Raw genomic sequence first — 17,400 nt, forward strand, 5'->3', positions numbered from 1 at the left:
CTGGGGCAGAGGGTTGGAGTGCCGGGGGATGAGGGCTCTGGCTGGGACTGGGGATAAGGTGTTTGGGGTGTTGGAGGGGGCTCAGGGCTAGGGCAGAGGGTTTGGGTGTGGGGGGATGAGGGCTCTGGCTGGGGCTGGAGATGAGGGGTTTGTGGTGTTGGAGGGGGCTCAGAGCTAAGGCAGAGGGTTTGGGTGTGGGGGGGTGAGGGCTCTGGCTGGGGCTGGAGATGAGGGGTTTGTGGTGTGGGAGGGGCTCAGGGCTAAGGCAGAGGGTTTGGGTGTGGGGGGATGAGGGCTCTGGCTGGGGCTGGAGATGAGGGGTTTGTGGTGTTGGAGGGGGCTCAGAGCTAAGGCAGAGGGTTTGGGTGTGGGGGGGTGAGGGCTCTGGCTGGGGCTGGAGATGAGGGGTTTGTGGTGTGGGAGGGGCTCAGGGCTAAGGCAGAGGGTTTGGGTGTGGGGGGATGAGGGCTCTGGCTGGGGCTGGAGATGAGGGGTTTGTGGTGTGGGAGGGGCTCAGGGCTGGGGCAGAGGGTTGGAGTGCCGGGGGATGAGGGCTCTGGCTGGGACTGGGGATAAGGTGTTTGGGGTGTTGGAGGGGGCTCAGGGCTAGGGCAGAGGGTTTGGGTGTGGGGGGATGAGGGCTCTGGCTGGGGCTGGAGATGAGGGGTTTGTGGTGTGGGAGGGGCTCAGGGCTAAGGCAGAGGGTTGGAGTGCAGGGGGGTGAGGGCTCTGGCTGGGACTGGGGATAAGGTGTTTGGGGTGTTGGAGGGGGCTCAGGGCTAGGGCAGAGGGTTTGGGTGTGGGGGGATGAGGGCTCTGGCTGGGGCTGGAGATGAGGGGTTTGTGGTGTGGGAGAGGCTCAGGGCTAAGGCAGAGGGTTGGAGTGCAGGGGGGTGAGGGCTCTGGCTGGGACTGGGGATAAGGTGTTTGGGGTGTTGGAGGGGGCTCAGGGCTAAGGCAGAGGGTTGAGGGTGCGGTGGGGGGGTGAAAGCTCTGGCTGGGGGTGTGGGATCTGAGGTGGGGCAGGGCTGGGGATGAGTTTGGGGGGCAGGCAGGCTGCTCCAGGACAAGGGGCCAGAGAGGAGGACTCCCCCCAGCCCTTTCCCTGCCGGCAGCAGCGAGCTCTGGGGGAGGAGCCCCCCTTTCCCGCCCCCCAGCAGCACACTCACCCCCACCACTGTCACTGCATGTGTCCGAGGGCCCCTCTCAGGTCCAGGAATCTCCCTCGCCTCCCACGGGGTGGGTGCCGGGGGGTGCTGCGTGCGCCTCCTCCCCTTCTGTTGCCCCTGACTGTAGCCTCACTGGGGGTGAGGGATGGGGCTGCCCCTTGTCCAGCGTGGGGCAGGAGCGGTGACTGTGGGCAGGGGGGCCCCCTGTGATGGTGGAGGGTCCCGCCGGAAAAGGGAAGAGTCAGAGGTGGAAGGGCAGGCCCTGGCACTCTGCCCTGGCAGTCGAGACAGAAGGGGGGGGGCTAGGACCCTGTGGCAGCAGTTGCTGCAGGGAGGCAGCATGGAGCAGCAGGGAAGAGGCAGAAGTGGGATGCTCTGCTCTGGGGCTCCAGGAGGCGCGGGGCGGGGCAGCAAGAGGGGGCCGGGGGACACTCGGGGGAGGCATGGGGGGGTGGCAGGTGGGGCCGGGTCCCAAGGATTGGTGGAGCTGGGCTCCTGGGCTCTGAATATTGCTGGTGCTAAGGCACCACCTGGAGATATAACTCGCTGCCTGTGGGCTACAAGCCAAAAACTAGCCAACAAGCAACTCACAAGCCAATTAAGCCAGAAACAAGCCCAACGTCTGTGTTTTTTCTGTGGGTTTGGCGTGTCTGTCCCAGATCCCAGCCACCCACTCTTCAGGACAGTTTGGATCTGGGGTTGAACTCTGAGGGGTGGGTCCATCCCTCCTTGGAGCAGTCAGCTGGAGTGGTTACTGTGATCAGGGTAGTCTCTATGTACGGGTGTCTGAAGTGCACACCAATCAGCGGCAGGTCGTGGGTGCATCCTTTGGATTGCCACGGCATGTGGGCCGCTAGTCCAGCCTGGCCGTGGGGGGAGTGAGTGACACCCTCACAGCTGGCTGATGGGAGCTCCCAGGACTTGCGTGCAGTAGCCCAGTGACCTGGCTGGTGTGGGTTAGCCTGGTCCATGGAGGGGAAGGCAAAGTGGGAGGAAGGGATGTGGGAGAGGGAGGGGGAAAGGAAGAGAAGGAGGGGAGAGAGGACACTGACTTCTGAAGCTGGCTCTGGTGCATACCCAGGCAAAGTGGCTTTAGCAAGGCCCGAGGGTGCCACTGGCAGGTGACTGGGGTGTCCCCTCAGTGCTGGGATTAGCATTTAGTACAAGGGTGGGCAGACTTTTTGAGCTGAGGACCACATCTGGGTATGGAAATTGTATGGCGAGCCATGAATGCTCACAAAATGGGGGGTTGGGGCACGGGATGGGGTGAGGGCTTCGGCAGGGGGTGTGGGTTCTGGGGTGGGGCTGGCAAGGAGAGTTTGGGGATGCAGGAGGGTGCTCCAGTCTGGGACTGAGGGGTTCAGAGGGTGGGAGGAGAATCAGGGGCTTGGGGTACGGGAGGGGGTTGGGGTGCAGGCTCCAGACTGTGCTTATCTCAAGCAGTTCCCAGAAGCAGCGGCACGTCCTTCCTCTAGTTCCTATGTGGAGGTGGGGGCAGGCGGCTCTGCCCCATCTGCAGGCACTGCCCCTGCAGCTCCCATTGGCCCTGGCTTTTGGCCAATGGGAGCTGCGGGGGCAGTGTGCGGAGCTCCCTGGTTGTCCCTACACATAGGTGGAGGGGGTTGTGTGCCCCTGCTTCTGGGAGCCCTGCAGAGCCCTGGCATGCGCAGAGTGGGGCAAGCCCCCAACCCCGCTCCCCAGCTGGAGCTTGAGGGACGGATTAAAATGTCTGAAGGGCCAGATATGGTCCCCGGGCTGTAGTTTGCCCACCTCCGATTTAGTACCTCCCCAGATTGCTGGTGTGCCCCCCTGGTTCCCGCACCCTCCAGCAGAGCGTGCCAAGGATCAGACTAGTGCATGGACCTGTGGTGAGAGATTGGGGCGGCACCATCCCTGTCCTGTCACACCCAAGGGCACTGCTCCCCCGCACACCTGACTCTGGGCTGGGGGTAACCAGGCCACTTTCCCCATCTGGTGGGGAGCAGGGAGAGAGACCAGATCTTGAACCATCCCAGTTGCGGCCGCTTTTCATTCCCAAACTCTGCCGCCTCTAGGGCGGGGGAGGCGGTTCCCCAGGTTCCCTTTCAAAGGCAGTGTCATGAGTGATCCTTGGGGGTGTCCAATATCAGCATAGTTAGACTCATCTTTGTGCGCCCCCCAGCCCGCATATTCCTTGGGGTGATCACCCCCCCCTCCCCCAGGCCCGTTCTTTGGTTCTCGCCCGGCGAGCGCAGGTTACACCTGGTTCCAGGTGTTCGCCGAGGGTGCTGTGCGCTTGGCTACACCCGGCAGGATTTCCGAGGCTTTCAGATGTGATGCTCCCGGTGCGGGGAGGAGACGGACGGGCAGAGAGAGTAAAAAGCACGTGCGGCGAGAAAGGGGAGTGGAAAAATCTCTCTTTGTGCGTCTTGATTTCGGGTGATTCTGTTCCAATCCGCTTTGGTTTGATCTTAGACACCTGCCCAGTTCTGACACAGAGGAGCGTGGTTCGAAGAGGATTCGGAGTGCCGCCTGGCTCCGCTGCCTGAGATCGCGGCGGCTGGGGGGGGGGGGGCATTTTTCCCTCCCCGCAGGTAACAATTTCTACAAGTACAATCCTGGGCTTCAAGGGACGGGCCAGACCCAGCCGTCCCCCATCTGGACCATCTGAAATCTCATTATTCACACTTCTTAGAGTCTCCTCTAAACTCTTTGTTTTCAATCGCATGTCACTGAGGAGCCTGCCTTCCAGACTTGGAGGAAGCGGAGGATTTACCTGCTTTCCTTCAATCGCGGAGTTACTTCGGAATAAACCCCCTCACTCCTGCATTTTAAAATGTCAGAGTTTCATTTTTAAAACCCATCAAGCCCTGAACGAGGGCACCTATAACGCTCTTGCACCTGCAGTCCCCAGGGAGATCGCTCCTTTAAATAGCCCTTTATCTTTTCAGGGCAGCGCTGAGCCGGGATTGCTGGGTGAATCGGCTCTATTGCCTGTCCAAAAAGATTTTTTTTTTTGTATTGCTCCTTTAGCGAGTTCACAAAAGCTATCCAAGGGGGCAAGTGAAATATCCAAGGTGAAGTGGGGCGGTGGGCGAGAGAGGACAGAATCAGCAGCTAGGATGGGTTTGGTCCCAGGCTCAGATGGGTGGGGACCTCTCTCTGCCTTGGCGTGGACTAGCTGGGATCTGTGGCTCTCTTTGATGAACTAATGGCTGAGCTTGGCCCTGCTTCACAGGCGTTGGGTCTGAGAGCGCTGGGAAAGGTGTTGGCCTGTTTTTGCCTTGACACTGTGTAATGTTTTTGAATAGGCCCTTTCCGATGACAGACTCATGCTTCCAGCGTCCCTACACGCCTGTAAATTATTTGAGCTGTTGAGATGTAAGGTTCTTGGAAGGAACTTGCCGAAGCCCGCATGTAGCGGTAAGAATTAACTTAACACCCTCCTGCAAACCCAGGGGTGGGGGAGGACCTGATCCCAAAGGCTATTTCATATTTGACTTGCTCCTAGAAGCTAAGACGACTTTCCCAGTGCCCCCCTCATGGGAAGCTCCATGTTAGGGAAAGCTTAGTGAGTTTTCTTCTGTTTTATGGCGCTGATGAAATTGACCATGCCTTGGGTTTTATTAGTTGTGTTTTTAAACTCAGATGGGAGCTCTAATCCCAGCAAAACAGGCCTCTGCCCTATTGGCAAATCCTTCCCTTGGTTTGTTAAGAACATCGGGATTTGACTGACCCCCACCCCTCCATCTAACCTAATGCTGGCAAGATTTCTTGCAGGCTAGGGAAGGGTTGAGCCCCTCCATGCGTTTGGTCCTCTTGCTAGGGTTATTTTGTAAGGCTTGGGGAAATGTGCGCTCAGTGGATGGGGGTTACTTTTCTATAGGGGGAGACCTGCTGGGAAAAACCGATGGCGCCTGGGTGTCACTCACAGGCTGCATGACACAAGCGCAGCCTTCTGCAAAGGATGCAAAGGGTGGCAGCAGGCCTGCAGGGGAGGAGGGGCTGGGCTGGCCTGGGGGGAGTGGGGATGTTGTGGGGTCAGGGTGGGGCTGGGAGGGCAGTTGCTGGAGCACTGCGGTTCTAGACGCACAAGGTCGGTGCAAGGGAAAGGGGGGTCTCCAGTGGGAGCAGGATCGGGCTTTAAACTGAAGTCACCCTCAACCCCCACCCATGGGATTTCACTAGTGCCAGGATCAGGGCAGCCACTGCCCCTTGGCAAGAGGAGGTTTCTCTTGCCAGGAGATTGACAGGGGCGGAGGGGCGGGACATCCCTTTTGGAGCCCAGTGGGCGGTGCCTGGCTGTGACGGACAAGCGGGGCGAGGAGTGACTGGGGGCCACGTGACTCTCATGGGCTGGAAGAAAAACAGAGCCAGTCCGCTTTGGAGGCTCATTGGATTCAAATATTCATTTTCGGAGCCGCTCCGCAGTCCCAGCCCCGGCAGCCAAGCGCCTCCGAGCCCCTGAGCTTTTCCACCCGTTTGTTCCAGATTGGCTGGCAAGAATCATGGACTGTTTTTACATGCCTTGTTTGCTGTCAGTGAGTAGCCCCTTCTCCTTCTCCTCCTGCTCCTGGGCTTGGAAGTGGTGTAAACGTCTCTCGCTGCTCTCCCCTCGCTCCCGGGGTTGACCCCTCGCGGACTGTAACGCGCAAGCCCCCTCCCAGGCGCGTCTGCTAACAGATCGGGGACTTTTCAAACTCTCCTTCTCTCTGTCTTACCTTTGCAGTGACCCTAGATTCAAGTCACTTCCCCCCCCCCCCCGCGGCATGTCTCGTTTCTCAAAACCCCTTGAAGGCCGCGGCGAAGCTGCAGCCTCACTTCAAAGGGACAGCGCCAGCAAAATAATAAAAGGGGCCAAGTCACTTTTTGTTTCCCTCTGCCCTGTGATCCAGGCTCGTGGAGACCCCCCCCCCGGCCCCCCGATCAGCTGCACTCCAGCGATCCGTCGGGTCGGGGAGGAGGCGAGAGGAGAAATTCCATCTAAGCCCAATGTTCACTGTTTATTCTTGAAAGAAGTTAGGCGGAGATCCCTGCGAAGATAGCAGGGACCGAGCAGATGAGCCGGGTAGCGGCTATCTGATTGTGGGGGCTCTTCGGCTGTAAACAAGTTCGAGCGAGTCCATTACAGGCGATTCCTTCGCCTTTGAGACGCGTTTGCCGCTCGCAGCCGCTGCTGGCTCGGGTTTTGGGGGGGTGGGGTGGGGTGGCTGTTTTTAATCTTGACCCTCCTTGTTTGTTGTTGCGTTTTTTTTGGAAACCCCAGAGACACCATGATTCCTGGTAACCGAATGCTGATGGTCATTCTGTTATGCCAAGTTCTGCTAGGAGGTACTAACCATGCCAGTTTGATACCCGAGACGGGGAGGAAGAAAGTTGCAGAACTCCAGGCGCAAGCAGGATCTGGACGCCGCTCTGGGCAAAGCCATGAACTCTTGCGGGGTTTCGAGGCGAGTTTGCTGCAGATGTTCGGGCTCCGAAGGCGGCCCCAGCCCAGCAAAGCAGCCGTCGTCCCCGCGTACATGCTGGACCTCTACCGGCTGCAGTCCGGGGAAGAGGAGGAAAGCCTGCAGGACATCAGCCTGCGGTACCCCGAGAGATCGACTAGCCGGGCCAACACCGTGAGGAGTTTCCACCATGAAGGTCAGTGCTGCAGCCCTGGGGTGGGGGCGTCGGGAAGCGGTCGGGATTTGGATCGGCTGAAGGCGGACTCCCCCCGGCCCGCTGGTCTGGGCTAGTCCCGCGGCTGCGTTTTCCAGCATCCTGCGCGGAGATTGAAATTGACCCGTTGGTGTGAAGGGCTGTTTTGCTTCCTCCCGTCACTCTGGGTTTCGACTCGTGTCACCCCCTCCGAGCTCCCACGGAATTCACTCCGGATTCAACTCCGGAGTAACCGAGATCCCCCCCATCGCGTCCCGTGTGTGTTTGTTTTGAGATATCAAAGCGATCGCTGCCTGCTTGGGCTCTTTTTTTTTTTAAAAAAAGAAAGAAAATAAAAAACCTCCTTGAATTTAATACCGACAACAGCGTGTTTGTGAGGTTCGTTCAATAGGGCCTTGTAATCTGATCCAAATGTTTCGTAGCGGATGTTTCTTTTCCAAAGTCAAGCGGAGCTATTAATCCACCGGCATCATTGCTGTGTCGGAATTTATTCCCCCCCCCCCCCGGTTATGGGATCAACAAGGCACGGCTCTGTGTTTCCCAATCGCTGGGCACAGTTTGTGAGCAAGATCCTTCGGGGGGAGGCGGGGGGGAGGGGGAAGGACAAGTGTTTTAAAGAAACTTGGTTTTAAAACACCCCCGTCTGTAAATCCGTATGAATAGGGCCCGGCGGTGGGGAAGCGGGATTCCGGGGCAGGAGCTGGTTAGGCGTGGAAATGATGCGTTGGCGAGCAGGGGGGAGGAGGGGGGAATGTTGCTACTTTGCATTTTGGAGGGCTGAGCTCTCTCCGTGCGGGGCTAGGGACAGGTGAAGCAGCGTGGCCGGGAGGGAGGAGCCGTGTGCCCTGACTCACCTGGCCTTGTGTCTCGGCTCCCCCAAACGTTCACACGCTCTGTTTTTACCCCCCTCCCCACCCCGCTCCTTGCAGAACATCTGGAGACCCTCCCCGGGCCCAGCGACACCCCCCGCTTTCGCTTCCTCTTCAACCTCAGCAGCGTGCCGGAGAACGAGGTGATCACCTCGGCCGAGCTGCGGCTGTACCGGGAGCAGCCGGAAGCGCAGAGCCCCGCGTGGGAACGGGGCTCGCACCGGATCAACATCTACGAAGTGATGAAGCCGCTGCCGGCCCGCGGGCAGGTGATCACCCGGCTGCTGGACACGCGGCTGGTGCATCACAACGTGTCCCGGTGGGAGAGCTTCGACGTGAGCCCCGCCGTCCTCCGCTGGACCCAGGACAAGCAGCCCAACCACGGGCTGGCGGTGGAGGTGACCGCGCTGCAGCCGGCCCGGCCGGGGAGCCACGTCAGGATTAGCCGATCTTTACCTCAAGGAGACGGGGACTGGGCCCAGCTGAGGCCGCTGCTGGTCACTTTCAGCCACGACGGCAGGGGCCACGCACTGACCCGCCGGGCCCGCCGCAGCGCCAAGCACCCGCGGCCCCGCAAGAACAAAAAAAACTGCCGCCGCCATGCGCTCTACGTGGATTTCAGCGACGTGGGCTGGAACGACTGGATCGTGGCCCCCCCGGGCTACCAGGCCTTTTACTGCCACGGGGACTGCCCCTTCCCCTTGGCCGACCACCTCAACTCCACCAACCACGCCATCGTGCAAACCCTGGTGAACTCCGTGAACGCCAGCATCCCCAAGGCCTGCTGCGTGCCCACGGAGCTCAGCGCCATCTCCATGCTGTACCTGGACGAGTACGACAAAGTGGTCCTGAAAAACTACCAGGAGATGGTGGTGGAGGGGTGCGGGTGCCGTTAACCCCCCCTTTCCCCTCCCCAGGACTGCGTGTTCCCGCTGGACCCTGATCTTAAACTAAACGTTCACCTTGACCTTATTTATGACTTTATGTGCAAATGGTTTGACAATAATGATCCTATATTTTGACAAAATATATTTATAACGACATATTAAAAGAAAAAACGACAGCGAGTCATTATTTGAAAGGTAAAGGCACCGTGGGCCTGGCGCCTTAGGGGGGACAGGCTGGGGCGGGGCTCGGAGCAGGAGCCTGGCTCCTTCCCATTGAAAATGATCTTTATTTAAGTATATAGAGATAGATATAGTCTCTCTCTGGTGATTGGCAGCGTGGGGGTGCGGGGAAAGCCTGGGAACTCGGGCTTGTCAGGCAGGCCCAGCCCCGGGGAGTGACACTTGCCTTGCTAACCTGTTGGAAGCGTTTGCAAAAAAAAATGCATGTGAAAAGCGGGGCCGAGTTACCCGGGGGGTTATGCTAAACCGGCGGGGATTGTGATCCCTTCGTTGCCCCCGCGTTCAAAGCGATTCGAGGTTTTGTTTGGGGGGGGGGGGCGGAAGGAAAAGGGGGAGGGGAGGCGGTGCTGGAGACTGCTTTCTTGGAAGGTCTGAATGAGCCTTTGAAGACCCGCTTGCGCTGCCCCGGCCCTCCAAAACCTCGGACGCGGTTCCCCCTGGGCTCTGCTGATCCCCACCTGCGGCTGTTCCTGCAGCAGGGAAGGGGAGGGGATGCGCGTAAAACTCAAGCACCCTCTCGCTTTCAAGAGCCCAGCGAGGCCCCGTCGCCGGAGTGCAGGCGCTGGGCTGGAGGGGAGGTGTTTCTAGGGCGGCTCTCGCTTTGACTCCCGGGGATTTCCCCCTCCCCGCCCCCGCCGTCACCTGGCTCCGGCGGGGTTTTCTTGGCAAGCTGGGTTCAGTCTGCAGCCGGCTGAGCGCTGGGTGCGGGGCGGGGCGGGCGGCGCGAGCTGGGGCCGTATCCCCAGGGAAAGGGACCGGGGGAGGCACGGGGCGCTTTTGTTCTCCAGCCCGCCGAAGCGGGCAGCGGGGTGGAAAGCGACCAGCCCAGCCGTAGCCAGGCTGCCAAGCCCTCCGCTCCCCGGAGAGGGCAGGTGGAGAGGCCAGATCAGAGCCGCGAGCAGGCCAGGGCGATCGCGCTGGAAAACGCCCCGCGAAGAGGGACTTTACCCCCCCGGGGCCCCCTTTTGCTTTCATCGTCTGGGTCTAGCAGGGGCCGATCCGGAGCGATCGGGCTCTGCCCCCCCCCCCGCCTGCCGGCGGTGCCCGCTTCCCACCAGCGCCTGGGACTTGAACTAATCCCCCCAGCCCCGGCCAGGCGCGGGTCCCACTCGCTGCTCACTCAGCTGCTCCCGCTCCCCCAAGCCTCGCTGGCGGCTTGTCAGGACCGGATAACGCGGCTTGTTTGTGCAGCCAGCTCTGGGGGCTGGGGAATTTACCGTGAAATCCTGCGAATTGCATTTACCTCGTTAACGGCCCAGCCCTTTGGGCTGCGTGGAAAACAAAGGCCAGCGCCTCCCTTAACCCTTGCAAGCCTGCTCGCCCCTCGGGCCAGCCCCGGGAGGAAGGGGGAGAGGGGGGGGCACGGGGGTTTATTCTGTTTGCGTGTGAGAGGTTCAGCACCGCCCCGGACTCACACCCCGGGATCTGAGAGCCCCCAGGGCTCGCAGCGGGAGGCCCGGGACTAGCTCATCCAGATGCTTTGCACCTTCTCTCCCCCACCAAGTCATCCGCTGCCAGCGTGCAGAGGCACCGCTGCCGCGATCGCGGGGAGCTGGGGCGGTGGGCCCGCTGGGTTGCTCACACCGACCCCTGACCCCCAGGCAGCCCGATTGCCTCTGCCCCCAGCCCGCACCCGTCGCTCCTTGTTACCGGCCAACAGCCCCGGGCAGGTTCAACCCGCCCCCCCGGGTCCTGCAGCGTCTTTCCCCGCTAGCCAGCCTGGCCCGGCCCCCTGCAGCCCCAACAGGGAGACACGGAGCCCAGCAGCCCGATTTGCTGCAGTGGCTGGACTGACTCCCGCAGGGGAGCTCCCCGGGGCTGTGTGGCTGCGAGCCAGGGCGCGGCGCTGGGCTCCAGGAGGCTCTCTTGGGTCGCCCCCTCCCTCATTCCTGTCCTGAGCCGGGAGATCTCTGGCCCGGGGCGGCGGCGACCTGCTGCCTGCCCTTTGATGGCTGCGGCGGAGCAGGCAGGGCCCTGCCCAAGAAAGAATTTCATCTGCAAGTGGCCGGAGCTCCGGGGGGGAAGCGCCTCGCAGCGGGGCGACAGGGCAGTTCCAGCCCCCCCGATCTGTGCCGCTGGGCTGGAGGGAGAAAACCCCGGCTGGGGCGGGCCCCCCCCCGGGGCAACGGCCTCCGGAGCCGGCGGAGTTTCTCCGGTCCCCGGCCCAGGAGCAGCGGCAAACCCAGCTTGGCAAGAAAGAGCTTCGGAGGGGGAGGGGAGGTGGGTGTTGCGCTGGTTTAAAAATTCCCTGCCAGAGGTGGGGTGTTTTTTTTTTTAATGCCTTTTTAGGCCCACACCTATCCACCTGCTTAAGCTCGCTGGGGCCAGTTGTCCTGGGAGGATGGCCAGCGAGGGGAATGCTCCCCCTAGTACAGCTAAGCAGAGCCCTGTGTTTGCAGCATGGGGAGGGGACTGAGGTGAGGAACCTGGTCAGGGTTATAAAAACCAGTCTGCCCCCGCCTGCCTGTTGCTGTTTTGCATTGGACTGGCACAAAGTAGGGCTTAGGGGCTGCACAGAATGGTGCACACAGGTGGCCCACAGGTGGCCAGCCCTCCCAGGGACGCTGCTGTAGTAAAGCGCACAATTAAGCACCCAGCTTGTTATGCCTTTTGCAGCCCCCTATTTCGGGTGGGTTTCCCTTGGCCTCTCTCCGGCCCTAGCCCAGCCCTGCAATGGTTGGGCTGCAAAACCTTCAAGGCCACGTTTGACCCACGCACGGTTATAATAAGCAATGGTCAAATAGCCAAGAAGCGTTTTTACACTTACTGCACAACTGCTTTGACTGTGTTATAAACACTTAGCGGATTTTAATGCATAATATGTGGGGGAATGCCAGTATCTATCTATCTGTCTGACAAGGCGGGTGAGGTAATTTCTTTCATTGGACCGACTTCTGTTGGCGAGAGAGAGCGAGACAAGCTTTCCAGCTTCCGCAAGTGCTCTTTCGGTCTGGCAGGAGCTCTGTGGGGCTTGAAAGCTTGTCCCGCTCACCAACAGAAGTTGGTCCAATAAGAGATATCACTTCACCCGCCTTGTCTCTCTCATATCCTGGGACCACCAGGGCTACAATAGCACGACATGTGTGGATAGACACCGGAAAGCAATCCAGCAATCCAAAATTGCGTCCAAAGATAGCGGGGATCCTGAAAAAAGACTGCAGGCCGAGGGCCTATGTCAGCGTAAGATATTTCAGACCCGCCTTGTACCACTGACCCCAGTGGAAATGTCATTCATGTCAAGTGCGGTACGGGTGCCCTTGCTGGTGATCAGAACAACGTTAGCTGGCTAAAGGACACTGGGGGGTTGTGAATTACACTCGGCTGCAGGGAGGCCCAGGTTTTTAAGAGGAATTTAAATGGAAGATTATTTTAGGTGCATGTTTTGCACAACACAAATGGGTTTCGATCCTGCTCTCCTTGAAGTTAGTGCAGAGGCTTGTGCTGAGTGCTGCCTGCCATAGACATGCTGCTTTAGCTTTGTCTTGGCTAATTAACAATAGACACTAACCTTGCTCACATCGGTTGCGAGATGCTGGAGCACTGTATGGGCCTTAAGCACTTACTCAGTGTTAGCTTGCTTTGCAAGTGTAACGGTTTTCTTAGGTATCTGTTGTGCGCCTGTCATAAAGCCCACCGATCTGGGGTGTGTTTTCTGCAGATCTGACTGACTTCATAGCGATTGAATGCTTTCTTTATGATGGCTAGCAGACCAATGCCTCGACTTTGAGTGGATTTAATTCAGGGATTGGAATAGCATGAGGCTCCAAGAGAATTTATAGCAAATTTAATCCTCCTCACCCCCCCCCCCCATGTGCATGATTCAAACTGAAGTTTGAAAAAAAAGAGAAGGAAGTGGAGGCTGATTATTGATTCAAACAGGCATGAGCAGTAGTCAGGGGATCGTTTTTGTCTACTCCTGATAGCTGAAATGTGTGGCATTGAATAGGACAAAGAGAGAACCTCTGCTACAAACGGCCGAGGCTCTCCCCTTACTCTGTGTTTGGGCCTAACACAGCAGGGCCTTGATTTTTGACGGGGCCTGTAAGCACTATTGAAATATAATCATGACAGCAACGAGATGGACGGTCTCTCCATTGCGTGCACTGTTCTCCTCTTTATAGCAAGTGGGGATAATGAGGGGAGGACAGAACTCACAGAGGCTAATAATCCTGCATGATTTCAACTGAGCTGTCAATAGTGATTTTAAGGCCTGTCCACAGGGAGCTCTGCCTGGCTTGAGGTAATAATGTTATTCTCAGTGCTCTCCTCTTGCAGAACAGTTTATGGGGTGAGGGAGGGAGTGGTCAGGAAACTCTTTGTGGTCCGTCTGGCTGCCCTTAACTCATGCTTATTCGAAGGGGAGGGATCTGAGAGGTTATGGGGCTCAGCCCCCAACTGCCAGGGTCTGAGCTGCCATAGGGAAATAAGACTTCAAACCTGACTGCCATGAGATGGATCTCTTCCTTCTTGTGGCTCCTCCATTGTGTTAATGCTCAACCCCTTTCAGCTCTCAGCCTCTTGCTTCGGGGTGCCACCCTCCAGGATCATCCTGGAGTCTCCAGGAATTAAAGGCTAATCTTTAATTATAGGTTACGTCATGCGACGAAACCTCTAGGAATACGTCCAACCAACATTGGCAACCCTACTCTTGCTCCGACCATATTGCCACTGTAGAGCCTTCACAGATCAAGTTCTCCTGGTTTTCAGGCCCCGGAGAAGTTTTAGGCAGATTGTTTTTTGCATGCAAAAATTTGCCTGCAAAGTCCAATTTCCCGGCATAGTTTTAGGAAAAGATACGGCAATTGCTATGTCGCAACTGAGGAGAACCCGTCACACAGCTGGGCTTCGCTTGAGTCTCCTAGCGAAAGGGAATGAGGCTTTGTAAATTAGTTTCACCAATGTAAATTTGTTTGAAGAGAAATGCAGAGGTTTGCACATTACTATACAGGGAGGGACGCTCAGGCTGTCCAACAGAACTAGCAGGTGCTGGTTTGGGCTCTTTTCATTTTCTCTGAAACACTGAAACAACCAATTTTGTTTTTTCCTGGTATTTATTAGCACGCTCCGGCTGTGATGGCTTGAAAAATCGACTTCTGCAAGTAACAATCGTGTTGTACTCTTTATTTTATGCTATTAATTGTGTTTCGGTAATGCCTGGAGTCCCCAGCCGAAATTGGGACCCCTTTATTTTAGGTGCTGTACAAATACATAATAAGACATAGACCCTGTCTCCAAAGAGCTTACATGCTAATCAATAAGACAAAGTGTGGGCAAAAGGGAGTGTTATCACTCCATCTTACAGCTGGGAAACTGAAGCATAGAGAGATGAAGTGACTTTGCCAGAGTCACACTGGGAGATTTTGGCGGAGTCGGGAACTGAATCCGGATCTCTCAAGCCCCAGTGCAGTGGCTTAGCTGCAAGGTCATGCTTGGTTCTTGAATCTCCCCTTTTGATGATTCACAAACTTAACTTCAAAATAACTGTGGATTTCCATGTAAAACAGAGGCAGGGGAAATTGCGTCACATTTTGCTCTTTCATTTTCATGTGCAGATGTGGTCGTGGGAGGGGTCTTCAAATTGGGCCCGTAAGTTGATGTATCCTTCCATGTTTCTTTTCCCTTGAAGTATGCCATGTTCTGGATTCTGAGGATCAAACAGGATTTTCAATAATCTTTTCATTACATATCATGGGCAAGAAAATGGACTGTGTCTTGCATTCTTGGAGGTTCATCCATACTCGTTCTAACACCCACTATTTCAGGAGAACCATCGCCACAGTTTGATTATAGCCTGGGAGGTATTCCCTTCTTGTGTATATATCTAGTTGAGGCATCAGCCTACAGCTAACAAAATACACTTGTGTATGAGACGCTGATGGCCGAAGGAAAGTTTTGAACAACTTTGAAAGTCAACACCCGTAGGATTTTGCAATGGAAAGGCACCCTGACCTGATGGCTTTCCCAGTAATGTCTCAGAGAGGTGAGGAAAGCTGGTTCTAACTACCCATACAAATCCATTGATACACTTACCACGTGAACAGGAGAAGGGCCATATTTATATAAGCTCACATGCACAGCGGGTTGGCTATAATATATACTTCATGCACTGCCTCCAGATCCTCCTCCTTTCAGATGGTGGCATAGGCCACATTTATGAATTTGGCTTCTCCTGCCTTTTTTGTTCAAACCACACCTCTTTCTGGGGCTCCACCATCCCATAAGCAGAAGTCGTGCAGATCCAGTCTCGCACACCCTGCAGATGGACAAAAGTGATCAACAATGTAGCAGATACAGGAAATGGATGGAAAATGCAGCTAAGTCTCTCAAATGCTGATGCTATTCCAAATTCAGGAGATGAACGGGGCAGGTCTGAGGTTACAATGGAGTTCTTACCAAGGTTAACTTATGCTGCTGAGAAAAGCAGCAGCTGGAAAATTAAACATTTGATGTGTATGCCTAAACACAGTACTTTGTATCTTCAATTTGGATTCCCAGTGGCCTGGTCAGCTCCAGTTTCTGTACAACACACACATCCGTGTGTCTGTGTGGCCTTTTCAGGGATATCCAAGGGCTACCCCACCATGTGGAGTACTGTGACCAGTTTTGGGCCCCATGCTACAAGAAGGATGTGGAAAAATTGGAAAACGTCCAGCGGAGGGCAACAAATATGATTAGGGGATTGGAACACATGACTTATGCGGAGAGGCTGAGGGAACTGGGATTGTTTAGTCTGCGGAAGAGAAGAATGAGGGGGGATTTGATAGCTGCTTTCAACTACCTGAAAGGGGGTTCCAAAGAGGATGGCTCTAGACTGTTCTCAGTGGTAGCAGATGACAGAACGAGGAGTAATGGTCTCAAGTTGCAGTGGGGGAGGTTTAGGTTGAATATTAGGAAAAACTTTTTCACTAGGAGGGTGGTGAAACACTGGAATGCGTTACCTAGGGAGGTAGTGGAATCTCCTTCCTTAGAAGTTTTTAAGGTCAGGCTTGACAAAGCCCTGGCTGGGATGATTTAGTTGGGGAATGGTCCTGCTTTGAGCAGGGGGTTGGACAAAATGACCTCCTGAGGCCCCTTCCAACCCTGATATTCTATGATTCTATGATCTTCTCTCCCCGGGGTGAGCTGCCAGGCAGACCCATGGTTCTTCCAGTCCTTTCAGGCTTCAGGAGGGTCAGGAAGCCGACACAAGGTAACCGTCCACCTCTGTTGTCAGCCAGGAGCTACAATGAAGCCAGGGGAGCAATACTATTCTATCAGCTTGAATGCAGGAGCTGAGGAATTCTCTGCAGTTCTCACTGTGCATTAGGACTTTTGATTTTGAGTTCTCACTGAACCATTCCTACAGCTGTTGTAATACCGTTTTCACAGGACAAAGGGAAGAAAGGCATTAACTTATACTTGTTTTAGCTCTGGACTTTCCTCATTAGATAATCTCACTCTGAAGTGATTTAGTTCTGGAGCACGAATTACTCTTCTCCTGGTTGAAATGCAACCACAAACCCCTTGTCAGTTACAACGTAAGTCTAGGCTCAGCCCAGAGTCCCACAGGCAAAAAGCAAGTGCTTTTTCAACTAATCCACTTGTCCCTCACCTCTCCCTCCAGTAACATGAGATTATATGTTATGAAGTAATAACTTGAAACAGTCTGCACTGTTTTACATATTAAATTATATGGAGGACAGTAGGCACTTGACGTTGCTTTTATTGGCTTTGTTCGTTTTGTCTAAACTGTAATGAACACCTGTTATTTAATACTAAAATAAGTAAAATCCTTCATGCCGAGATTAGCTAAGGCATGCTAAATTGATTATAGACCTTGTTTTCGGGGGAGGGGAGGGAGGAAGGGCCTGTATGAACACAGTCTACTAATGGATAGAACCTGAAAATCTTTGAGGGTTTGCTGAACAGACTAGGGGCACAGCTCTCATTTTTCACTCCCACAAAGGGGTGTGAAGAGTAAAGCGGCATGCACAGATGCAGGAGATGCGGGGGTGCATGACGTCCTGTATAATATTAACTTAATAAAAGCCAGCAATGGGCCTGACTGCCTCTCTCAGTGGTAAAACCCAGGGGAGAGAGCTCAGAAAATCTCACAGCCAATCACGTATTTTTCTCTCCTGTCCTTTCATCAGTATTTTTTTCTCCTGTCATTTCCACAGTTTGTCCCCCATGGAATAGATGGTAGGACCTTATGGATCCATAGATACTAAGGCCAGAAGGGATCATTGTGTCATCTAGTCTGACCTCGTCTATAGCCCAGGCCATAGAACTTCCCCCAAATAATCCCTAGGGCAGGGCTTTTAGAAAAAGCTCCAATCTTGATTTAAAAATTGGCAGTGATGGAGAATCCACCATAATCCTTGGTAAATCGTCCCAATGGTTAATTACCCTCGCTGTTAAAAATGTATGCCTTATTTCCCATCTGAATTTATCTAGTTTCAACTTCCAGTCATTGGATCATGTTATACCTTTCACTGCTAGATTGAAGAGCCCATTATTAAATATTTGTTCCCCATGTAGGGACTTACAGACTGTAATCAAGTCACCCCTTAACCTTCTGTTTGTTAAGATGAATATATTGAGTTCCTTAAGTCT

The 17,400-nt window shown here is 55.4% G+C and overlaps 1 protein-coding gene across 1 annotated transcript; it reads left to right on the forward strand.

The window, feature by feature from the left end:
* The first annotated feature begins 5,477 nt into the window (after positions 1–5,477).
* Positions 5,478–8,698, forward strand: BMP4 (bone morphogenetic protein 4). The gene is made up of 3 exons (XM_073350100.2): positions 5,478–5,689; positions 6,415–6,791; positions 7,739–8,698. The coding sequence occupies exons 2-3, from the start codon at positions 6,422–6,424 to the stop codon at positions 8,572–8,574; spliced, it is 1,206 nt and encodes a 401-aa protein (XP_073206201.1). The 5' UTR covers positions 5,478–5,689; positions 6,415–6,421; the 3' UTR covers positions 8,575–8,698.
* The last annotated feature ends 8,702 nt before the right edge of the window (positions 8,699–17,400 follow it).

Source organism: Lepidochelys kempii, chromosome 6 (assembly GCF_965140285.1).
Source record: "Lepidochelys kempii isolate rLepKem1 chromosome 6, rLepKem1.hap1, whole genome shotgun sequence".
Lineage (NCBI taxonomy): Eukaryota > Metazoa > Chordata > Testudines > Cheloniidae > Lepidochelys > Lepidochelys kempii.

Excerpts from the sequence above, each read along its gene's own strand:
- BMP4 (XM_073350100.2), top strand. The coding sequence starts at position 6,422 with ATGATTCCTGGTAACCGAATGCTGATGGTCATTCTGTTATGCCAAGTT. Across the intron at positions 6,792-7,738 it reads GAGGAGTTTCCACCATGAAG|AACATCTGGAGACCCTCCCC; the intron begins GTCAGTGCTGCA and ends CGCTCCTTGCAG.